This window comes from Puma concolor, chromosome D2 (genome assembly GCF_028749965.1).
Source record: "Puma concolor isolate L17-30 chromosome D2, mPumCon1.1.hap2, whole genome shotgun sequence".
NCBI lineage: Eukaryota > Metazoa > Chordata > Mammalia > Carnivora > Felidae > Puma > Puma concolor.
In genome coordinates, this window is record NC_141677.1 from 59895847 (window position 1) to 59914679 (window position 18833).

An 18833-nucleotide genomic window follows, 5' to 3' on the forward strand; every position below is an offset into this window, starting at 1 on the left:
ATGATACTGGCAAAACAACAGATACTCAGATCAACGGAACAGAACAGAGAATCCAGAAATGGACCCACAAACGTACAGCCAACTAATTTTGACAAAGCAGGAAAGAATATCCAATGGAATAAAGACTGTCTCTTCAGCAAGTGGTGCTGGGAAAACTGGACAGCAACATGCAGAAAAATGAACCTCGACCCCTTTCTTACACTATACACAAAAATAAACTCAAAGTGGATGAAAGACCTAAATGTAAGACAGGAAGCCATCAAAATCCTCGAGGAGAAAGCAGGCAAAAACCTCTTTGACCTTGGCCGCAGCAACTTCTTACTCAACACGTCTCTGGAGGCAAGGGAAACAAAAGCAGATATGAGCTATTGGGACCTCATCAAAATAAAAAGCTTCTGCACAGCAAAGGAAACAATCAGCAAAACTAAAAGGCAACCAACGGAATGGGAGAAGATATTTGCAAACAACATATCAGATAAAGAGTCAGTATCCAAAATCTATAAAACTTATCAAACTCAACACACAAAAAACAAATAATATAGTGAAGAAATGGGCAAAAGACATGACTAGACACTTCTCCAAAGAAGACATCCAGGTAGCCAACTGACACATGAAAAAATGCTCAACATCACTCATCATCAGGGAAACACAAATCAAAACCACCATGAGATAACCCCTTACACCTGTCAGAATGGCTAACATTAACAACTCAGGCAACAAGAGATGTTGGTGAGGATGCAGACAAAGAGATCTCTTTTGCACTGCTGGTGAGAGTGCAAACTGGTGCAGTCACTCTGGAAAACAAATGGAGGTTCCTCAAAAGAAATTAAAAATAGAACTACCCTACGACCCAGCAATTACCCTACTAGGTATTTATTCAAGGGATACAGGTGTGCTAGTTTGAAGGGGCAAATGCACCCCAATGTTTATAGCAGCACTATCAACAACAGCCAAAGTATGGAAAGAGCCAAAATGTCCATCAATGGATGAATAGATAAAGAAGACGTGGTATAGATACACAATAGAATATTACTCGGCAATCAAAAAGAATGAATCTTGCCATTTGCAACTACGTGGAAGGAACTAGAGGGTATTATGCTAAGTGAAATTAGTCAGTCAGAGAAAGACAAATATATGATTTCACTCATATGAGGACTTTAAGATACAAAACAGATGAACATAAGGGAAGGGAAGCAAAAATAATATAAAACCAGGAAGGGGGACAAAAACAGAAGAGACTCATAAATATGGAGAACAAACAGAGGGTTACTGGAGGGGTTGTGGAAGGGGGATGGGCTAAATGGGTAAGGGGCATTAAGGAATCGGAATTATTGTTGCACTATATGCTAACTAACTTGGATGTAAATTTAAAAAAACAAATTAAATAAAAATTTAAAAAAAGAAGATGAGGAGGTTGTTCAAAAAGAAAAAGGTCTGGGACGCCTGGGTGGCTCAGTCGGTTGAGCATCTGGCTTCAGGTCAGGTCATGATCTCACATTTCATGGGTTCGAGCCCCATGTCAGACTCTGTTGACAGCTCACAGCCTGGAGTCTGCTTCGGATTCTGTGTCTCCTTCTCTCTCTCTGCCCCTCCCCTGCTTACACGCTCTCTCAGAAGTAAATAAATGTTTAAAAAAAAAAAAAGAAAAGAAAAAGGTCTAAGAAAGTGGACAATACATACTAGTCAGGGAACTTGACACTCCTTGCTTTAATGCGGGAAAAATTAATTTCAGAAAAGTCTGCTATTAGGAAATTTCTTCAGAGTGAGTCCTATTTACCCGCTAGCACTTGTTATAAAATCACAAATTACATTGCTTCCAAGCTGTTGGATCCTTGCCTGAAAAGTTAAAGTCTCAACTTTGACAAAGTAAGACTCAACATTTGCAATGCTAACACCCGAGCCAAGTTTAGACAAGGACGTAAAATATGAAACTGTTAACCCCAAGCTACAATAAAAAACACTGCACTTACGTGAAATCTACTAAGCCTTTCTAAACACCATCATAATTTCCCAAGGAAAAAAAAAGATTTAGATTCTAGGGATTAAACTGGTCTTATGAGCTAAACTATAACCAGGAAAAGCACGTATGTAATAGGCAGTCCTGCCCGGAAAATACCACCTCTCAATCAGCACATACCTCTGGGGCAGGAATTGGCTTTCCCATGGATGCTTCCTTCCCAGATTTTCTGTAAGGGTTTTCAGTAACATCAGGAGGCTGTTTTACCAGTTCTGCTGCATCCATTAGTTTCATGGGAACAATACTGAATGCATAAAGATACTGTGGAGGAAAAAACAAACAAACATAAGATTAGGGAAAATACCATTTATCCAAATGTAACCAACCTAATTTATTCACAGAAGCTTCAGAAACTGAGTAAAAGTAAAAGAACAGCAACTGGCCTGTTTATGGCTCAGAGAATACACAATAAATCAAATGTCAATTTAGTGATCTCCGTAGAAGCTAACCAAGGGCTGGTGAAGAAACAAATCAAAGCCCTAGTCCTTACAAAAATCAGCTTTTACACAAAACTACAAGGCTCAGGTGGGACTTGTTCCATAACCCTTGCAGACACCCTACTTCTGTCTCTGATTCCTTTATCTTTGTGTACTTTTTGTTAACAGAATTGTGGCACTGCCATTCTTTTTTCCTGATGAAAATTAAATTAGACACCTTGATGTTTCCCTCTGATATTATACAATTTCTGCTGCATATGCTGATGGGTTTTCTTAGGGACTAATAGCAAAGAAGTAAATATTCATACAGGTATCTAGACACTCACGCTAATGGCACAGATACTGAAATCTTTAGATGAGACAGGAATAGATATTTAACCTCAGTACTGCCCACGGAAATGCAACTAATTAACAATGACACACCATCTTTCATCCATCACATTGGTAAAAGTGTTAATAAAAATTTGACACTACTCCGTGAGTATACTGTTGGTGAGGGTATAAACTGGAACAAAATTTTGAGATGAATTTAATAATGCTTGCCAAATTTAAAAATGTCCCTACTTTTTGACTATAGTCAAAAGACTTTGAATTGCTTAGGGCCGAGGCTAACGTGGCCCTGAGAATAAAGCAATAGTAAAATATCGCTATCATAAAAATAGTGAAAATACTGTGAGTGCTACAATAAAAAAAAAAAAAATCACAAATCTAAACTTACTAAGAACACGTTGGGCTTAAAAGTTTAAGAAACTACAGGAAAAAAAATATGTACTTGCTTATCTTTTCTGTGCATGTGGTTTATGACACGTTACAGAATAATCTTCACATTATTTATCTGGCTATTCTTCCCTTGCCTGATTGTTCTGATTTTAGCTGTCTCAATCTACAATATCCTGCTTTTGACCCTAGAGAATCAGAAATGCTCACAGGAAGTGAGAAAAATAACATACTTTTCTGGTATATTCTCTTTCATTCACCTGCACTGTTTTCTAGTACAAAGATAGATTCCAGGTATCACTAAGATTTTCCAAAGCCAAGGAGTGGTTAGGTAAATCCTATAAAGGCTTCTATTATTTCTGCTAAATGAAGTTGCTAAAAGAAACAAAGCAAGAGTACCATCTGAGGGCAAACTCATGAATACTTACAAAGACAACTACATGGATATGGGAAGAAAGGAACTTCATTCATTTGAAATTTTGCCTTTGTTCCACCGGGCCTATTTTCCCAAACCCTTCTCTAAAATCTCCTACAAAGGACCCAAGGAAACCTGACTTTTTATTATCACATCTTTAGAAAGGAGTCACTAAAGTGCTGGAACCTTGCAATTGGGGAGAAGAAAGATCTGAATGCTAAACTGGCAAGAAAAACATTTATCAGGCAGACAATGAATATTAACCTACCATCAAATACTCAAATCTTTACCTTTTTCTTTTCGGGATTTCCAACACTTGCCAAAGCTATGAACCTGGTGGCATGCTGTGCGGTTTCCTGCAGAACGATGTGGTTTCTAGAATATATTTGACAGATAACAGATTAGCAACAAACTTTACTTCTGACTTACAGTTATGAAATATGTACACTCCATAGGACCACAAGAGAGCACAGACTGTAAGTCTATCACCACCAATAACATAATCTCAGAGGTTACCTATAAATCTAGTAAGATACTCACCCCTACTTCACAGGGCTATTGTTAGAAAAAAATGAGATCATATATCTGAAAAGCACAAAAACTCCAATATTTGGTTTTAAAAGAGTTGTAAGATTGGCAAAATGTTGATAATTGCTTAAATTGGGTAATGGGTATAGGAGGGTTCATTATACTATTTTTTTAGTGTAATAAAAATCTACAATAATAAAAACAGGATGAAATGAGTTTTAAGAAGAAAAATATGCTTCAATAGTAATTTATAGTATGATTTCATTTTTCTAGAAAAAATACAAAAATACAGGAGTGTCTATACTTTACAGAAAAAAAAAGTAACTGAATACACCAAAACACTTCTTCGAGCTTTTCTATGTTTTACAAGTATCCTACATTAAGCAACTTTTAAAATTAAAAGAAAAATGTTATGGGTTATATACATTTTTTATTTTTAGCAAGTTGACCATTACATACAGATAGCAACCCTTAGAGCTCTTTCCTTATGCTACCGAAATTTCCTGAATCATCACAAAATATAATTGTATTTTAAAAATCTAGCATAGTACCATTTTTTATAAGCAAATACACAAATATATGTTTTATATTCACATCACTGGAAAGGAAATAAGTCAAAACACAGTTTGTCTGCTATAACCTGTTTCTTTAAAGAAAGGAAGTACATTCATAATTGGTATAAGGTGAAAGTCATGCTGCTTCATATGCAACTTTTTCCAACTTTTAAAATGACTGAAACAAGTTTAGCCACAATGAAATAGAAGCTTTAATAATACATCAAGACATTAAGGAAAAACAGCTGAATGTCCTGCACAAGTGTCTTTCTTTAGAGCAAGCAGTGACTAGGGCAGTGGCCTCAAGAACTGCTAGTACTTCCCACTGTTAGACTATCCAGGTGTGGTAGGCAAAACAATAGCCGCCCAAAGATGTCCATGTCCTAATCCCTATAACCTGTGAGTGGTAGCTTACATGGCAAAGAAGAGTTAAGGTGATAGATGGAATCAATCAGTTGCTAATCAACTAACCTTAAGATAGGGAGATGATTCTGAACTACCTCGGCAAACCCTACATAATCACAAGGCTCCTTAAAAGTGGAAGAGGAGCTATGTGGATCCTGAGAAACTTAACAGGAGAAACTCCCATGGGGGAGGGGAAGGGAAAAAAAAAAAAAAGAGGTTAGAGTGGGAGAGAGCCAAAGCATAAGAGACTCTTAAAAACTGAGAACAAACTGAGGGCTGATGGGGGGTGTGAAGGAGGGGAGGGTGGGTGATGGGTATTGAGGAGGGTACCTGTTGGGATGAGCACTGGGTGTTGTATGGAAACCAATTTGACAATAAATTAAAAAAAAAAAAAGTGGAAGAGGAGGGGCGCCTGAGTGGCTCAGTTGGTTGAGCTTCTGACTTTGCTCAGGTCATGATCTCGCATTTGTGGGTTTGAGCCCCGTGTCGGGCTTTGTGCTGACAGCTCAGAGCCTGGAGCCTGCTTCAGATTCTGTGTCTCCCTCTCTCTGCCCCTCCCCTGCTCACGCTCTGTCTCTCTCTCTCAATAATAAATAAACATTAAAAAATTAAAAAAAAAAAAAGTGGAAGAGGAAAACACAGGCCTACATCAAGAAGCAAGAAAAATCTCAAATACACAACCTAAACTTACAACTAAAGGAGCTAGAAAAAGAAGAACAAACAAAACCCCAAACCAGTAGAAGAAAGGGAATAACAAAAATTAGAGAAGAAATAAACAAAATAGAAACTAAAAAACCAGTGAAACAGATCAATGAAACCAGGAGCTGGTTCTTTGAAAAGATCAAAAAAATTGATAAACCTTTAGCCAGACTCATCAAAAAAAAAAAGGACTCAAATAAACAAAATCAAAAATGAAAGAAGAAAAATAACAACCAACACCACAGAAATACAAAGGATTATAAGAGAATATTATGAAAAATTATATACCAACAAACTGGATAACCAAAAAAAATGCATAAATTCCTAGAAACATATAGCCTCCCAAAACTGAATCAAGAAGAAATAGAAAATTTGAATAGATTGACTACCAGCAATGAAATTGAATCAATAATCAAAAAACTCCCAACAAATGAAACATCCAGGACCAGATGGCTTCACAGATGAATTCTATCAAACATTAAAGAAGAGTTAATACCTATTCTTGTCAAACTATTTCAAAAAAAAAGCTTCCAAATTCATTCTATGAGGCCAGCATTACCCTGATACCAAAACCAGATATAGACACTACAAAAAAAGAAAACTACAGGCCAATAACTCTGATGAACACAGATGCAAAATTTCTCAACAGAATTATCAGCAAATCGAATCCAACAACACATTAAAAAATAATTCACCATTATCAAGTGGGATTTATTCCTCCCATGCAAGGATGGTTCAAAATTTGCAAATCAATCAGTGTGATACATCGTATCAACAAGAGAAAAGACAAAAACCACTGGATCACTTCAATGGATGCAGAAAAAGCATTTGACAAAGTACAACATCCATTCATGATAAAAGAAAAAAACCCTCAATAAAGTAGCGTTAGAGGAAACATACCTCAACATAATAAAAGTCATACATCAAAAACCCACAGCAAGCATCATACTCAATGGGGAAAACTGACAGCTTTTACCCTAAGGTCAGGAACATGAGAGGGATGTCCACTCTCGCCACTTTACTCAACATAGAACTGGAAGTGCTAGCCACAGCAATCAGACTACAAAAAAGAAATAAAAGGCATCCAAATAGGAAAGGAAGAAGTAAAACTTTCACTATGGCAGATGACATGATACTATATATAGAAAACCCTAAAGACTCCACGAAAAAACTACTAGAACTGATAAATGAATTCAGTAAAGTCACAGGATATTACATCAATATACAGAAATCTGTTGCATTTCTATACACTAATAATGAAGTAGAAATTAAGAAAGAAAAATTAAGAAAAAAATCCCATTTATAACTGCACCAATTATAAAATACCTAAGAATAAAGTTAACCAAGGAGGTGAAAGACCGGTACTCTGAAAACTATAAAACACTGATCAAAGAAATTGAAGACAACACAAACAAATGGAAAGATATTCCATGCTCATGGATTCGGAGGACAAATACTATTAAAATGTCCCTACTACCAAAAGCAATCTACAGATTTAATGTAATCCCAATCAAATACCAACAGCATTTTTCACAGAACTAGAATAAAAATCCTAAAATTGGTATGGAACCACAACTGACCCCGAACAGCCAAAGCATTCTTCAAAAAAAAGAAGAAAAATGGAGGTATCACAATCCCAGATTTCAAAATATACTACAAAACTGTATTAATCAAAACAGGATGGTACTGGCACAAAAACAGACACACAGATCAACAGAACAGAATAGGGAGCCCAGAAACAAACCCACGATTATATATTCAATCAATTAATTTTTGACAAACGGTATTGGGAAAAGTGGACAGCCATATGCAAAAAGAATGAAGCTGGACCATGTTCTTACACCATACACAAAAATAAACTCACAATGGATTACAGACATAAACATGAGACCTGAAACGATACAAATCATAGAAGAGAACATAGGCAGTCATTTCTCCGACACTGGCTATAGCAACATTTTTCTAGGTATGTCTCCTAAGGCAAAGGAAACAAAAGCAAACAAACTATTGGGACTACATCAAAATACAAAGCTTCTGCACAGCAAAGGAAACAATCAACAAAACAAAAAGACAACCTACTAAATGGGAGAAGATATTTGCAAATGACTTATCTGATAAAATATATAAAAAGGTTACACAACTCAACACCAAAAACACAATCCAATTTAAAACAGACATTTCTCCGTATGAACAGACATTTCTCCAAAGAAGACGTACAGATGGCCAACAGACACATGTAAAGATGCTCAACATCATCATCATCAGGGAAAGGCAAATCAAAACCACAACGAGTTCTTTATACCTGTACCTTCATACGAGTACCTTATACCTGTCAGAATGGCTAAAATCAAAAACACAAGAAAAAAGCATTGGCAAGGACGTAGAGAAAAGGAATCCTCATGCAATGCTGGTGGGAATGCAAGCTGGTGCAGCCACTGTGGAAAACAGTATAACAGTTCCTCAAAAAATGTGAAGTCGATTTATTACATGATCTAGTAATTCCCCTAATGGATATTTACCCAAAGAATACAAAAATACTAATTCAAAAAGATATATGCACTTCTTCGTTTATTGTAGCATTATTGACAATAGCCAAAATATGGAAGCAACCCAGTGTCCATTGATTAATTAATGAATAAAGAAGATGTGGTATATATATACAATGGAATATCACTCAACCATTAAAAAAATGAAATCTTGCCATTTGCAACAACATGGATGGAGCTAGAGTGTATTATGCTAATTGAAATAAGCCAGAGAAGACAATACCAAATGATTTCACCCATGTTGCAATTTAGGAAACAAAACAAATGAACAAAGAAAAAAAAAGAGAGACAAAAAACCAGACTCTTAAATACAGAGAACTGATAGTTACAAAGAACTAGGTGGGGAGATGGGTAAAACAGGTGAAGGGGATTAAGAGTACACTTATTGCAATAAGCACTGAATAATGTATAGAAATGCTGAATCATATTGTACACTGAAACTAACATAACACTGTATGTTAATTACGCTAGGATTTTTTACAAAGAGTAGATGAGGGAAGAGGAAAAGTCAGAGGGAGAGTGACTACAGAAGGTTAAGAGTGACAACATTCAACCACAGTTACTGGCTTTAAGATGGAGTAAGGGGGCCATGAGCCATGGAACACAGATGATCTCTACAAGCTTAAGAAGGGAAAAAACCATTCTCCTGTAGAGCCTCCAGAAATGAACATAACCTGGCCAACACTTTGAGTTTAGCCCAGTGAAACCTGGGTCAAACGTCTGACCTACGGAACTGTAAGATGATAAACTATATTGTTTTAAGCTACAAAGTGTGTGACAATTTTTACAACAGCAATAGAAAACTAATACTACAGGGAAACTGCAAGTACCCATAAAAAGCTGTGAAGATGCTTCCCTCATTTATTTTAAAATAATAATGACTAATGAAGGTTGCTACCTCTGAATGGTGTTTTTAATGATGATAAACTGTTCCTCAAGGGAAGCAAAACACTCACAATAACACCCACAACACAGGAATGCAAAGCATGGACTGACTGTAATATCAGGTGCAAATGTTAGTGGAAATTTACCTATGTTAGTATTTGTATCGTGCTGGTTATGGGGTTTTGTTATTGCTCTGGTTGAAAACTTGTACAGGCTTGTCTTTTTTTTTTTTTTTAACAGCTTTATTAAGATCTAATTCAAATACTATATAATTCAGCCATCTAAAGTATATAATTCAATAGTTTTTAGCATATTCACAGAGCTGTGCAACCATCACCACAATCTAATTTTAGAACACTTTTATCACCAGTAAAAGAAACCCTGTACCTATTAGCAGTCACTCCCATTTCCCTCCAACCAGCCCCTGGCAAACACTACTCTACTTTCTATCTCTATGTATTTGCCTACTCTGGACATTTTATAATAAGTGGAATCATATAATATGCAGTCTTCTGTGTGTGTGGCTTCTTTGATTTAGCATAGTGTTTTCAAGGTTCACCCATGTAGCCTATCAGTATTCCATTCCTTTTTCTTGAATAATATTCCAAAGTATGGATGTATCACTTTTTCTTTACTCATTCATCACATGATGGATATTTGGGTTGTTTCCACTTTCTGACTATTATGAATAAAGCTGTTATGATCATTTGTGTACAAATTATTGCATGGGCTAGTGTTTTTATTTCACTTCGAACAAGAGTGGAATTCCTGGGTCAGACAGTAACTCTATATTTAAATCTTTTGAAGAACTGCCAACAGTTTGGCAAAGCGCCTGCACCAGCAATGACACCAGCAACGCATCAGGGTTCAGATGCTTCCACATCCTCGCTAACACTTATTACTTGCCTTTTTGCTTGTAGCCATCTTAGGGGATGTTAAGTGGTATCTCACTGTGGTCTGGATTTGGATTACCCTAATCGATAATGTCAAGAGCATCTTTCATGTGCCTATTGGCCACTGGTATGTTTTGCGGGGAAATGTGTATTCAGATCCTTAAAAGTTGGATAGGTTAAAAAAAAACAGTTGGATAGGTTTTGAGAGGCTTGATAACCTCTGTTTTTAGTGCATGATTTCAGAAAACAATAGGCTTTTCTATATGGCGATAAAACAGAAAAGGCTGTATTATTTATGATTATATCTTAGGCTTTGAGATTATAGGGAAAGGATAGGTTATTTTTTTCTTTATGACAGAGAGAGAATGTGCACATGTGTGTGTGGGGGGGAGAGGCAGAGAGAGAGGGAGAGAATCCCAAGCAGGCTCTGAGCTGTCAGTGAGGAGCCCAATGTGGGGCTTGATCCCACAAACCTCAAGATCATGACCGGAGCTGAAATCAAGAGTCAGACGCCTAACCAACTGAGCCACCCAGTCGTCCCAGGAAAAAAGTTTTTATAAATTATTTTAGAAATTATCCATGCTCTTTACCAGTGAAGATAATCCAGAGCTAACTTAATTCTATCCGTTAGAAAACACTGGTTTATGGTCTCTGTAAGACATGCTTTAAAAACTCCACTTCCCGGGGCCCCTGGCTCAGTTGGGTTAAGCATCACACTTCTGGCTTCAGCTCAGATCATGATTTCACAGTTGGTGAGACTGAGTCTTGCATTGGGCTCTGCACTGACAGTACGAAGCCTGCTTGGGATTCTCTCTTTCTCCCTCTCTCTCTGCCCCTCCCCCTCTCTCACACACACTCTTCTCTCTCTCAAAATAAACATTAAAAAAAAAAAAAAAAAACCCACCTCCAAACTCAAACTATGAAAAAGCAAAAAACAAATTGATACAAATTCTTGATTCTTAAACTGAAATACTGCTGACATGCTTATGCTGAGAAATGAGTTTTCAAGACCGTACAAGGAGTACCGGTTTGACCTAATGCGCTGTGCTACATAAAGCAGTGATGATTAATACTATGATAACAGTATTATTACTTCAGACGCTCAAACTGTTAAGGGGCTGTATACAGTCCAATCCCTTGTATTTCTAATTAGGAAACAAACTCAGAAAAGCTGAGTAATTTGAGAGCCACTCACTTCGGTGCCTGAGTAAGCAAAAGGAACGAAGATGTTACATGGCTAAAACGAACAAGAGAAGTTCCCACAGAAGATCCAAGGCAAATTCTTCAAAAAGCCAAAATAATGAAATGCTACTCACCGATAGGGAAGTCTCTCATAATAGGTCTTTTCCAAAGCAGCAAAATGGTATCTTGGTTTCAAGTCTGTGGCAAGACCGGAGATCAAAGCAGAGCCACATTTTTTGGTATCCACTTCTCCCTAGGAAAAAGAAACTCACTCATCATAACAGACCTAGGAGTTATCAAGAAATGCAAAGAAATAGGACAATTTAAATGTCTTTGAAATTTTTATGTCGATACAAATGTAGGCAGTAGGATTTGGAGAGTAATATCCACAACTTGTGGCAATCAGAGAAACCTCAAACACGGAAGAGGAAGCAGGCTATTGTTAAGTGCAGAGAGGACAACTGCAGGAAGCAGGGGTTAAAAGGTAAGGTGAGCCCTCCATACTAATACCCAAAACAGGGTTTATTCTAATCTTTTTGGAAAGCAAGCTCTCTCTCTGGAGCCCACAGACTATGCTTCTATAATCTGCGTTGTTACACATCCATAGTTCTGACAATGCAGACATTCAGAGTCAATGCAAAAAAATAAAAATTAAAAGCTAGCTTCCAGGGTCCTTAGGATCCACAGAACATCTGGAATGGAATATTCAATGACCTCATGACATAAGCATGCAATCCTTTATTTTGCTTCAGTCAAGAAAGGTGTGGTTTGTGGAAGGCACAACCACACCCTGGTCAAAGTTTGTAACATAAAGTTCATCAAAAATATCAACTTTATTCCCCAAACATCCCTAGCTTTCATTAACAACAAATTATGTGATGTCTCATTCATATTACTTATGAACTTGAGAAGGTATTAGCTGCAAATAAAGAAATTACCAAAATTAGTTTTCTACTAAGTAAAGCAAGAAATTCCTTTTACTTATGCTCACTTCCTTCAAGTTTCTGCTGAAGTGCAGGGAATCAGCCTCGAGGTTAGTTGTAGTATCTCAGAGACTGATAAACTGTATTGTTTTCTCCCCTATAAAGATGATATGTAGTCTTTTATAAACTTTAATCAAATCCTTTTGTTGGCACCCCCAAAATGAAGGGGCCTCATTTTTCTCATCCTGCCTCACAGAGTATCATACGTGTCTTCCTCCCTTCCACCGGCAACTTAGTCCTCCTCCTATCTTCCCTAGCTTTGCCGTACCTTCTCACTGCAACCAGCACTGCCCCTTGAATTCTAGATGGAAACAGCCATGGATTGATGGCAGGGGAAGACAGCACTGTCCCTTTTCCTTTCAACACCCCACCCCTGACAAGGCCTGGTATCTTGTTGGCTATTTTGGTCCAGACACATCGTGAAGTTGGCAGAGAGTGGTCTACAAGACCTTTTTCTGGATCATTACCGGTAACTCTGCATCTACTAATTGACACTTGTCTCTAAATGCATTCTTAGGTTTCCCTTCACTGAAACTCAGCTGATGCTTTCTGCCCTCATATACAACCTTTCAAGATCTTCCTTAGGCTTATTTCCACCAATGTGATGGTGGTCACTCCCCAATCTGATACACATCCTCTTTTAGACTGTTTATTAAAATATTAAGATCAAATGCAATGGTGAGCTCCAATGCATCCCAACATTAAAGCTTTCACATTAGAGAAATAACAAATTTTCAACATTTCTTTTCCCATCTTTAGATCAACTATCTTTGATCTCATAATGATTCCATGAAAAAAAATATTTTGAAGTGTGCCTGAATGGCTAAGTCAGTTGAGTGTCCAACTCTTGATTTTGGCTTAAGTCATGATCTCCCGGTTGTGGCTTTGAACCCTATGTTAGGTTTGGTGTGAAGGATGGAACCTACTTGGGACTCTCTCTCTCCATCTCTCTCTGCCCCTCCCCCCACCCCTTTCTCTCTCTCTCTCTCTCTCTCTCAAAAATAAATAAAATTTAAACTAGGAAGGGGCGCCTGGGTGGCGCAGTCGGTTAAGCGTCCGACTTCAGCCAGGTCACGATCTCGCGGTCCGTGAGTTCGAGCCCCGCGTCGGGCTCTGGGCTGATGGCTCGGAGCCTGGAGCCTGTTTCCGATTCTGTGTCTCCCTCTCTCTCTGCCCCTCCCCCGTTCATGCTCTGTCTCTCTCTGTCCCAAAAATAAATAAAAAAGGTTGAAAAAAATTTGAAAAAAAAAAAAAATTTAAACTAGGAAAAAACTAGTTAAATTAAACTAGTTAAATTTAAACTAGTTAAAAAAATTTAAACTAGGAAAAATTTAAACTAGGAAATAAAAAAATATTTTAAAAGCCAAAATACTACAATGTGCAATGGAATGTGGGGAGGAGAGGGGGGATACAACTAAAGAGCTGCCACTAGCTGTAAATCTTTTAACTAAAAATTAGTAATCCCTCAAAACACATTAAGAGGAAGCTTGAAAGAAGGCACTTGATGCAGAGAATATAATTTAAAGAATAACTCACTTATAATTAGAATTTTAGCAATCTCATCTGTGAATGGTGCTTTCATAAGATCAATCTGTTTTAAAGTTTTTGCTTTGGTTAATTGATATACTTTTAAGTATCCTGAAACAATTTATAAAAAATTTCTACTGAAAGGTCCTAAGAGCTGAAATGTTCAATATAAAGAGCAAAAAGAGCCCAAAATAAGCCAGTGCAATTTGCTTACAGAAATTCCAACTGAACAAGCACTACTCACAGAAGAATTCCCAAAGTTCCCCACATACTTGGGCCATGGGGATGTGAGCAAGATATCAACACCCTTAAACTGGGATGTTGAACACAGCATTGTCCTCAGGAAAGACACATCCTTGGGACTAAAACTGTAACCTGGGACTGGCTCATCTACGGACTCTGTCCCACTGAGGTACACAATCTGCAGCCCCGAGCTTCCAGTGAAGATACCTTTACGACCTGGGTTCAAAGAAAAATGGACAAGTTTTAGTCAAAACTGCAGAAATGTTATTATGGTGATGAATCTCTCTCCCCGCCATGACTTGCCTACCTCCCTGCCATTCTGCATGTCTAAATAAGCACAGACTCTTCTAGAGTCCCTCTTCTGGCTGCAGGGTCTCAGTGGTGGATGGCTACAACTGTGTTCCTGTTCAGGGACAGCAGCCCTTATGTGGAGGCCACTGGAGCCCATGGGCTAGTCTGTTTACCCCAGATGCCTTACAAATGAAAAAAGTTGGGAAGCAGTGATTAAGAAAAAGCCTTCCTGTCTTCTGGAAGAGATTCTACATGGATTAAAAGAAACCCAGGGGTGCCTGGGTGGCTCAGTCAGTTAAGCGTCCGACTCCTGATTTCGGCTCAGGTCATTATCTCACAGTTCGTGGGATCGAGCCTCGCATCGGGCTCTGCACTGACAGTGCAGAGCCTTCTCGGGATTCTCTCTCTCCCTCTCTCTCTGCCCCACCCCTCATTCTCACTATCTCTCTCAAAATAAATAAACAAACAAAACAAAAAAAAAAAAAAAAAAAAGAGGGGCACCCGGATGGCTCAGTCAGTTAAGTACCTGACTCTTGATTTCAGCTCAGATCATGACCTCCTAGTTCATGAGTTCGAACCCTGCATGGGGCTCTGCACCAACAGTGCAGAGCCTATTTGGGATTCTCTCTCTCTGCTCCTCCCCCACTCAAACTGTCTCTCTCTCAAAATAAATAAATAAACTTTAAAAGAAAAAAAAGAAAAAAAGAAAAAGAAAGAAACCCAGACACTTGGACCCAGAGAGACATAATAAGAAAAAGGAACTGCAGTTCTGAGGAAAGTTCAGTCTAGAATACACATACTCTTCATGCAGGCAGCGGCTTCCAATGGATGGAAAACATCTGGAAAGAGCAACTGGGAAAAACTTGAGACTCTACCCTTTTTTAAATTTATTCCTGGCTTGGGCCCTTGATCCTGTTTCTTCCTGCTGCCTTCAAGACCTTGCTCTGTCAATTTTCACCTTCCTTTCACCTACTCAGTCTCCTCTTCTCAGCTGGCTCTTTCCACTCAGAAAAGAATAAAGTATTAAACATACTAACAGACATACTAATTACTAAAGGAACATGCCAATTAACATACATACTAACTGATAAAGGAACACACACACTAATAAAAAACTAATAAAAGAACTCACACACTAACTGAAAACTCCTTTCTCTTCTGTTTCCAATTTCTCAAAAGAGCAGACCATGCTAAGTGCTTTACCTCTTAGTTCCTGAACCCACTGTACTCTGGTTTCCATCTCCCACCATTCTCGGAAAGGTCATGAATCACCCTGTAACTGTCAATGGTCTCTCCTCCCAAATCAGTCTCTCTTCACTTAGAGTCTATGAACTTGACAATATCTTTACCTCCCCAAACACTGCTCTAATCGCTTTCAGCGATCCTGCCTGCTGCCTAGATGAAGATATATACCCCCACCACAGCGTGGTGCTTTCCTTCTCATTTTATTTCCCCTGAAACAATTTGATCCTTCTCAGCTTTGTTTTCCATCTTTAAGGGACCAACTCCCCAAAACCTATTTTTCCACACTGACCTTGTTGATATACTCTAGAAAGATCACTTCCAATGACATGTTGGATGTACTGCCAACACTTCAAGCTCACTATCACATGTTCACTATCAAGTTCATTGTTTGCTCCTCCTACTGGACCTCAAAAAATCTCTTTCACAGAAATAACCCAGTACCTCCATGCTCTTTCCACTCCTGGCACTAAATTCATGTGTTAAATGGCTGCCATAAATACCTACAGCAGGGGTCTTAATCCAAATCTAATAACTACTGTGAGAGCTGCCACAAGTTCAGGCCTATGCTAACACCTACAACAAAAGGATTTCAAAATGTGTACCTTGCAACAGTGGTTAAAAACAACAACAAAAAATCCATCCCTCAAGTTTTTGCCTAAAGGAGCCCCATATGATTGAAGCAAGATGAGATAAGATTGTTTACATGAGGGCCACAGCCAGACGTAGAGAATAAAGGTCAAGATGGACTATGGTGGGGAAGGATGGGGAGGACACTTACAGCAAAGGAAATGTAGAAGCTTTCCAGAGAAGTAAGAGACCAAGAAAAAAGAACTGTGAAGAGCAGTGGAGTCATTTTAGGAAAAAATAAGTTGAATGATCCAAGAAGTCATAGACTGACAGCAGGTGAGGGGAAAGCAAAAACAAAATCTGACAGTGCTTTTTTAAATGGCCAGGCATTAAAAGAATCACTAAAAGAGATTCAGGAGGGTCAAAAGGGAACGACTTTAACCCAAAATTAAAAAGTGGACCAAGAACCAGAGAAAGGACAAAAGGAGTGAAAAATGTGAGGATCAGCACCGAAAACTTAAAATCAGCACCAAAAGTTTAATGAGACACAGCGCTATAGCTAGTGAGGATCCTAATAAACAAGTTGTATGTATCTAGCAATGTTACATGGTGAGACAACATACATGGAATTTTTTTCAACATAATTTATACCCTAAGTAGTCCTTATACCACAGTCAAGTAGTTTATTCCTCTAGTTGGCCACACGAGGATATACTGGGTTGTGGGAGTACAAGGAGATTGGGAGGAGGTGGGAGAGACTACAAAGAAAAAAATGTCAGAGTCTTAAGGGTATAGACACAGATTTGGGGAAAGAACCCCATTTTCTCAGCAGTAATGACAGAAGAATTCAGCCACAAATTTCCCGGGAGACTAATTCCTGGGGACACTTTATTATATTCATTACAAACACAAAAAATATGAACTTACCCAGATAAGTAATGTTTTCAGCTAATTCACACCCATCAGCATCTTGGAAATATTTTACTGTTTCCTGGTTATTAGCACCCAGCACATATGTCTGAATAGGAGCTAGTGAGAGAAACAGACATGACACCATATAGTTACCAGATCTGATTTGGAATTTGAGAAGTATTTCCCCACAGAAAAAATAATCACAGCAAAAGTAAGGAGTCTGCAATCCTATCTGTGGAACATATCCTACCCAACCTGTGGCCTATTAGTGTCACTAGGTTGAGGAAGTGACATCTTAAAGAGAATGGTTAATGTAGAATAAGGAAAACACAAATCCCTAAAGAGCTTCATAAAAGAAAGAAAGAAAGAAAGAAAGAAAGAAAGAAAGAAAGAAAGAAAGAAAGAAAGAAAGAAAGAAAGAAACACTCAAACTAGAAAAAGGAAAGGACACATATGGTCCATTTCTTCAATTCCTGCCTTAGAAGAGAATTATTTCTTTAAACCAAATCCACCCAAACTCAAAATGTGAACATTTTAAAAAACTTTATTTTTATTTGAGAGACAGAGAGAGAGAGAGAGAGAGAGAGAGCATGCACAAGCAGGAGAGAGGGGCAGAGGGAGAGAGAGAGAGAGAGAGAATCTTTTCTCTTAAAAATATTTATTTCGATAGAGTATGCTGCATGCCTGCATGAGGAGAGGGGAGGGGAGGGGAGGGGAGGAGAGGAGAAGAGAGAGACAGAAAGAGAGAGAGAGAGAATCCAAAGTAGGCTCTGCACTGTAAGCCCAGAGCCTGACTTGGGGGCTCGATCTCATGAACTGTGAGAGCATGACCTGAGCTGAAATCAAGAGCGGGTCACTTAACCAACTGAGCCACCCATGCATCCCGAGAGAGAATCTTAAGTAGGTTCCATGCTCAGTGCGTAGTTTGACATGGGGCTCAATCCCACAACCCTGGGATCATGACCTGAGTCAAAATTAAGAGTTGGACACTCAAGTGACTGAGCCACCCAGGCGCCCCCAAAATGTGAACATTTAGATGCACAGGCATCCTTCCCAGCTCAACGTGGAGCTCAGAGGGAAATTCTTAAATAACTACTACATGTGAAAAACAACCCATCAAGAACTGTGTAACTTTGAAGCTTTGTTAGAACTCATTTGTTAAATAAAAATAATTTCTATACCTTTCTTGATGCCAGTTTTATACTCCTCCCATTCAGCATCTGGAGTGGAGCCAAAGAAATTTCCTACACACAACAGCAGCTAAAATGAGTTTTTTAAACAGATATATGAGATTTTTTTTATCAAATAGTACATAACTGATAGTTAACATAATTCAGCTAATTATCCTACTTAATGGCCTCACGCTAGGTTTTTTTTCCTTAATCAGTCTGCAGAATCTCAACACATAATTCTTTAGCAGCAATTGCAGAAGTTAATTTGAATCTATAAATTAATAAATTTTGGCTCACTGGCTATCAAATTCAAATTAGGGATGGGGAAGAGGGGGTCAGGGAAAGATGGAGAAATCTACTTCCACGAGTCTGTCTCCAAATACAAATTTTTAAGTATTAGATACCCTGGGAAGATACAGGGTACAAAAAACACATTTCTTGCCTGTTATCTTTACTCAATCTTTAACCCCATGAATAGATTATCGCCATACCCAGAATACTCTTCTGTATGCTAGGGGTCTGCAGTCTAGTTGGCAACCCCATGTAACATTTAGATAAGGCTCTTCGGTCTGTGAAGCATCTGCACATGTTATCTGACTTAATCCACACCATACA

The 18833-nt window shown here is 38.2% G+C and overlaps 1 protein-coding gene across 4 annotated transcripts in view; it reads right to left on the reverse strand.

Moving 5' to 3' along the window:
• Positions 1–18833, reverse strand: part of CWF19L1 (CWF19 like cell cycle control factor 1) — a 32749-nt gene that overhangs the window by 10847 nt on the left and 3069 nt on the right. Inside the window, exons 3-8 of one of the 4 annotated variants that reach the window (XM_086680628.1) lie at positions 18228–18306; positions 17062–17163; positions 14033–14247; positions 11413–11531; positions 3877–3961; positions 2138–2278 (exon numbers count right to left, since the gene is read on the reverse strand). In XM_086680628.1, the coding sequence (XP_086536754.1) occupies positions 2138–2278; positions 3877–3961; positions 11413–11531; positions 14033–14247; positions 17062–17163; positions 18228–18306 (741 nt within the window). Of the gene's footprint in view, positions 1–2137; positions 2279–3876; positions 3962–11412; positions 11532–14032; positions 14248–17061; positions 17164–18227; positions 18307–18833 lie in introns of those variants that run through there. The other 3 variants (XM_086680629.1, XM_086680631.1, XM_086680630.1) reach the window with 3 other exon arrangements.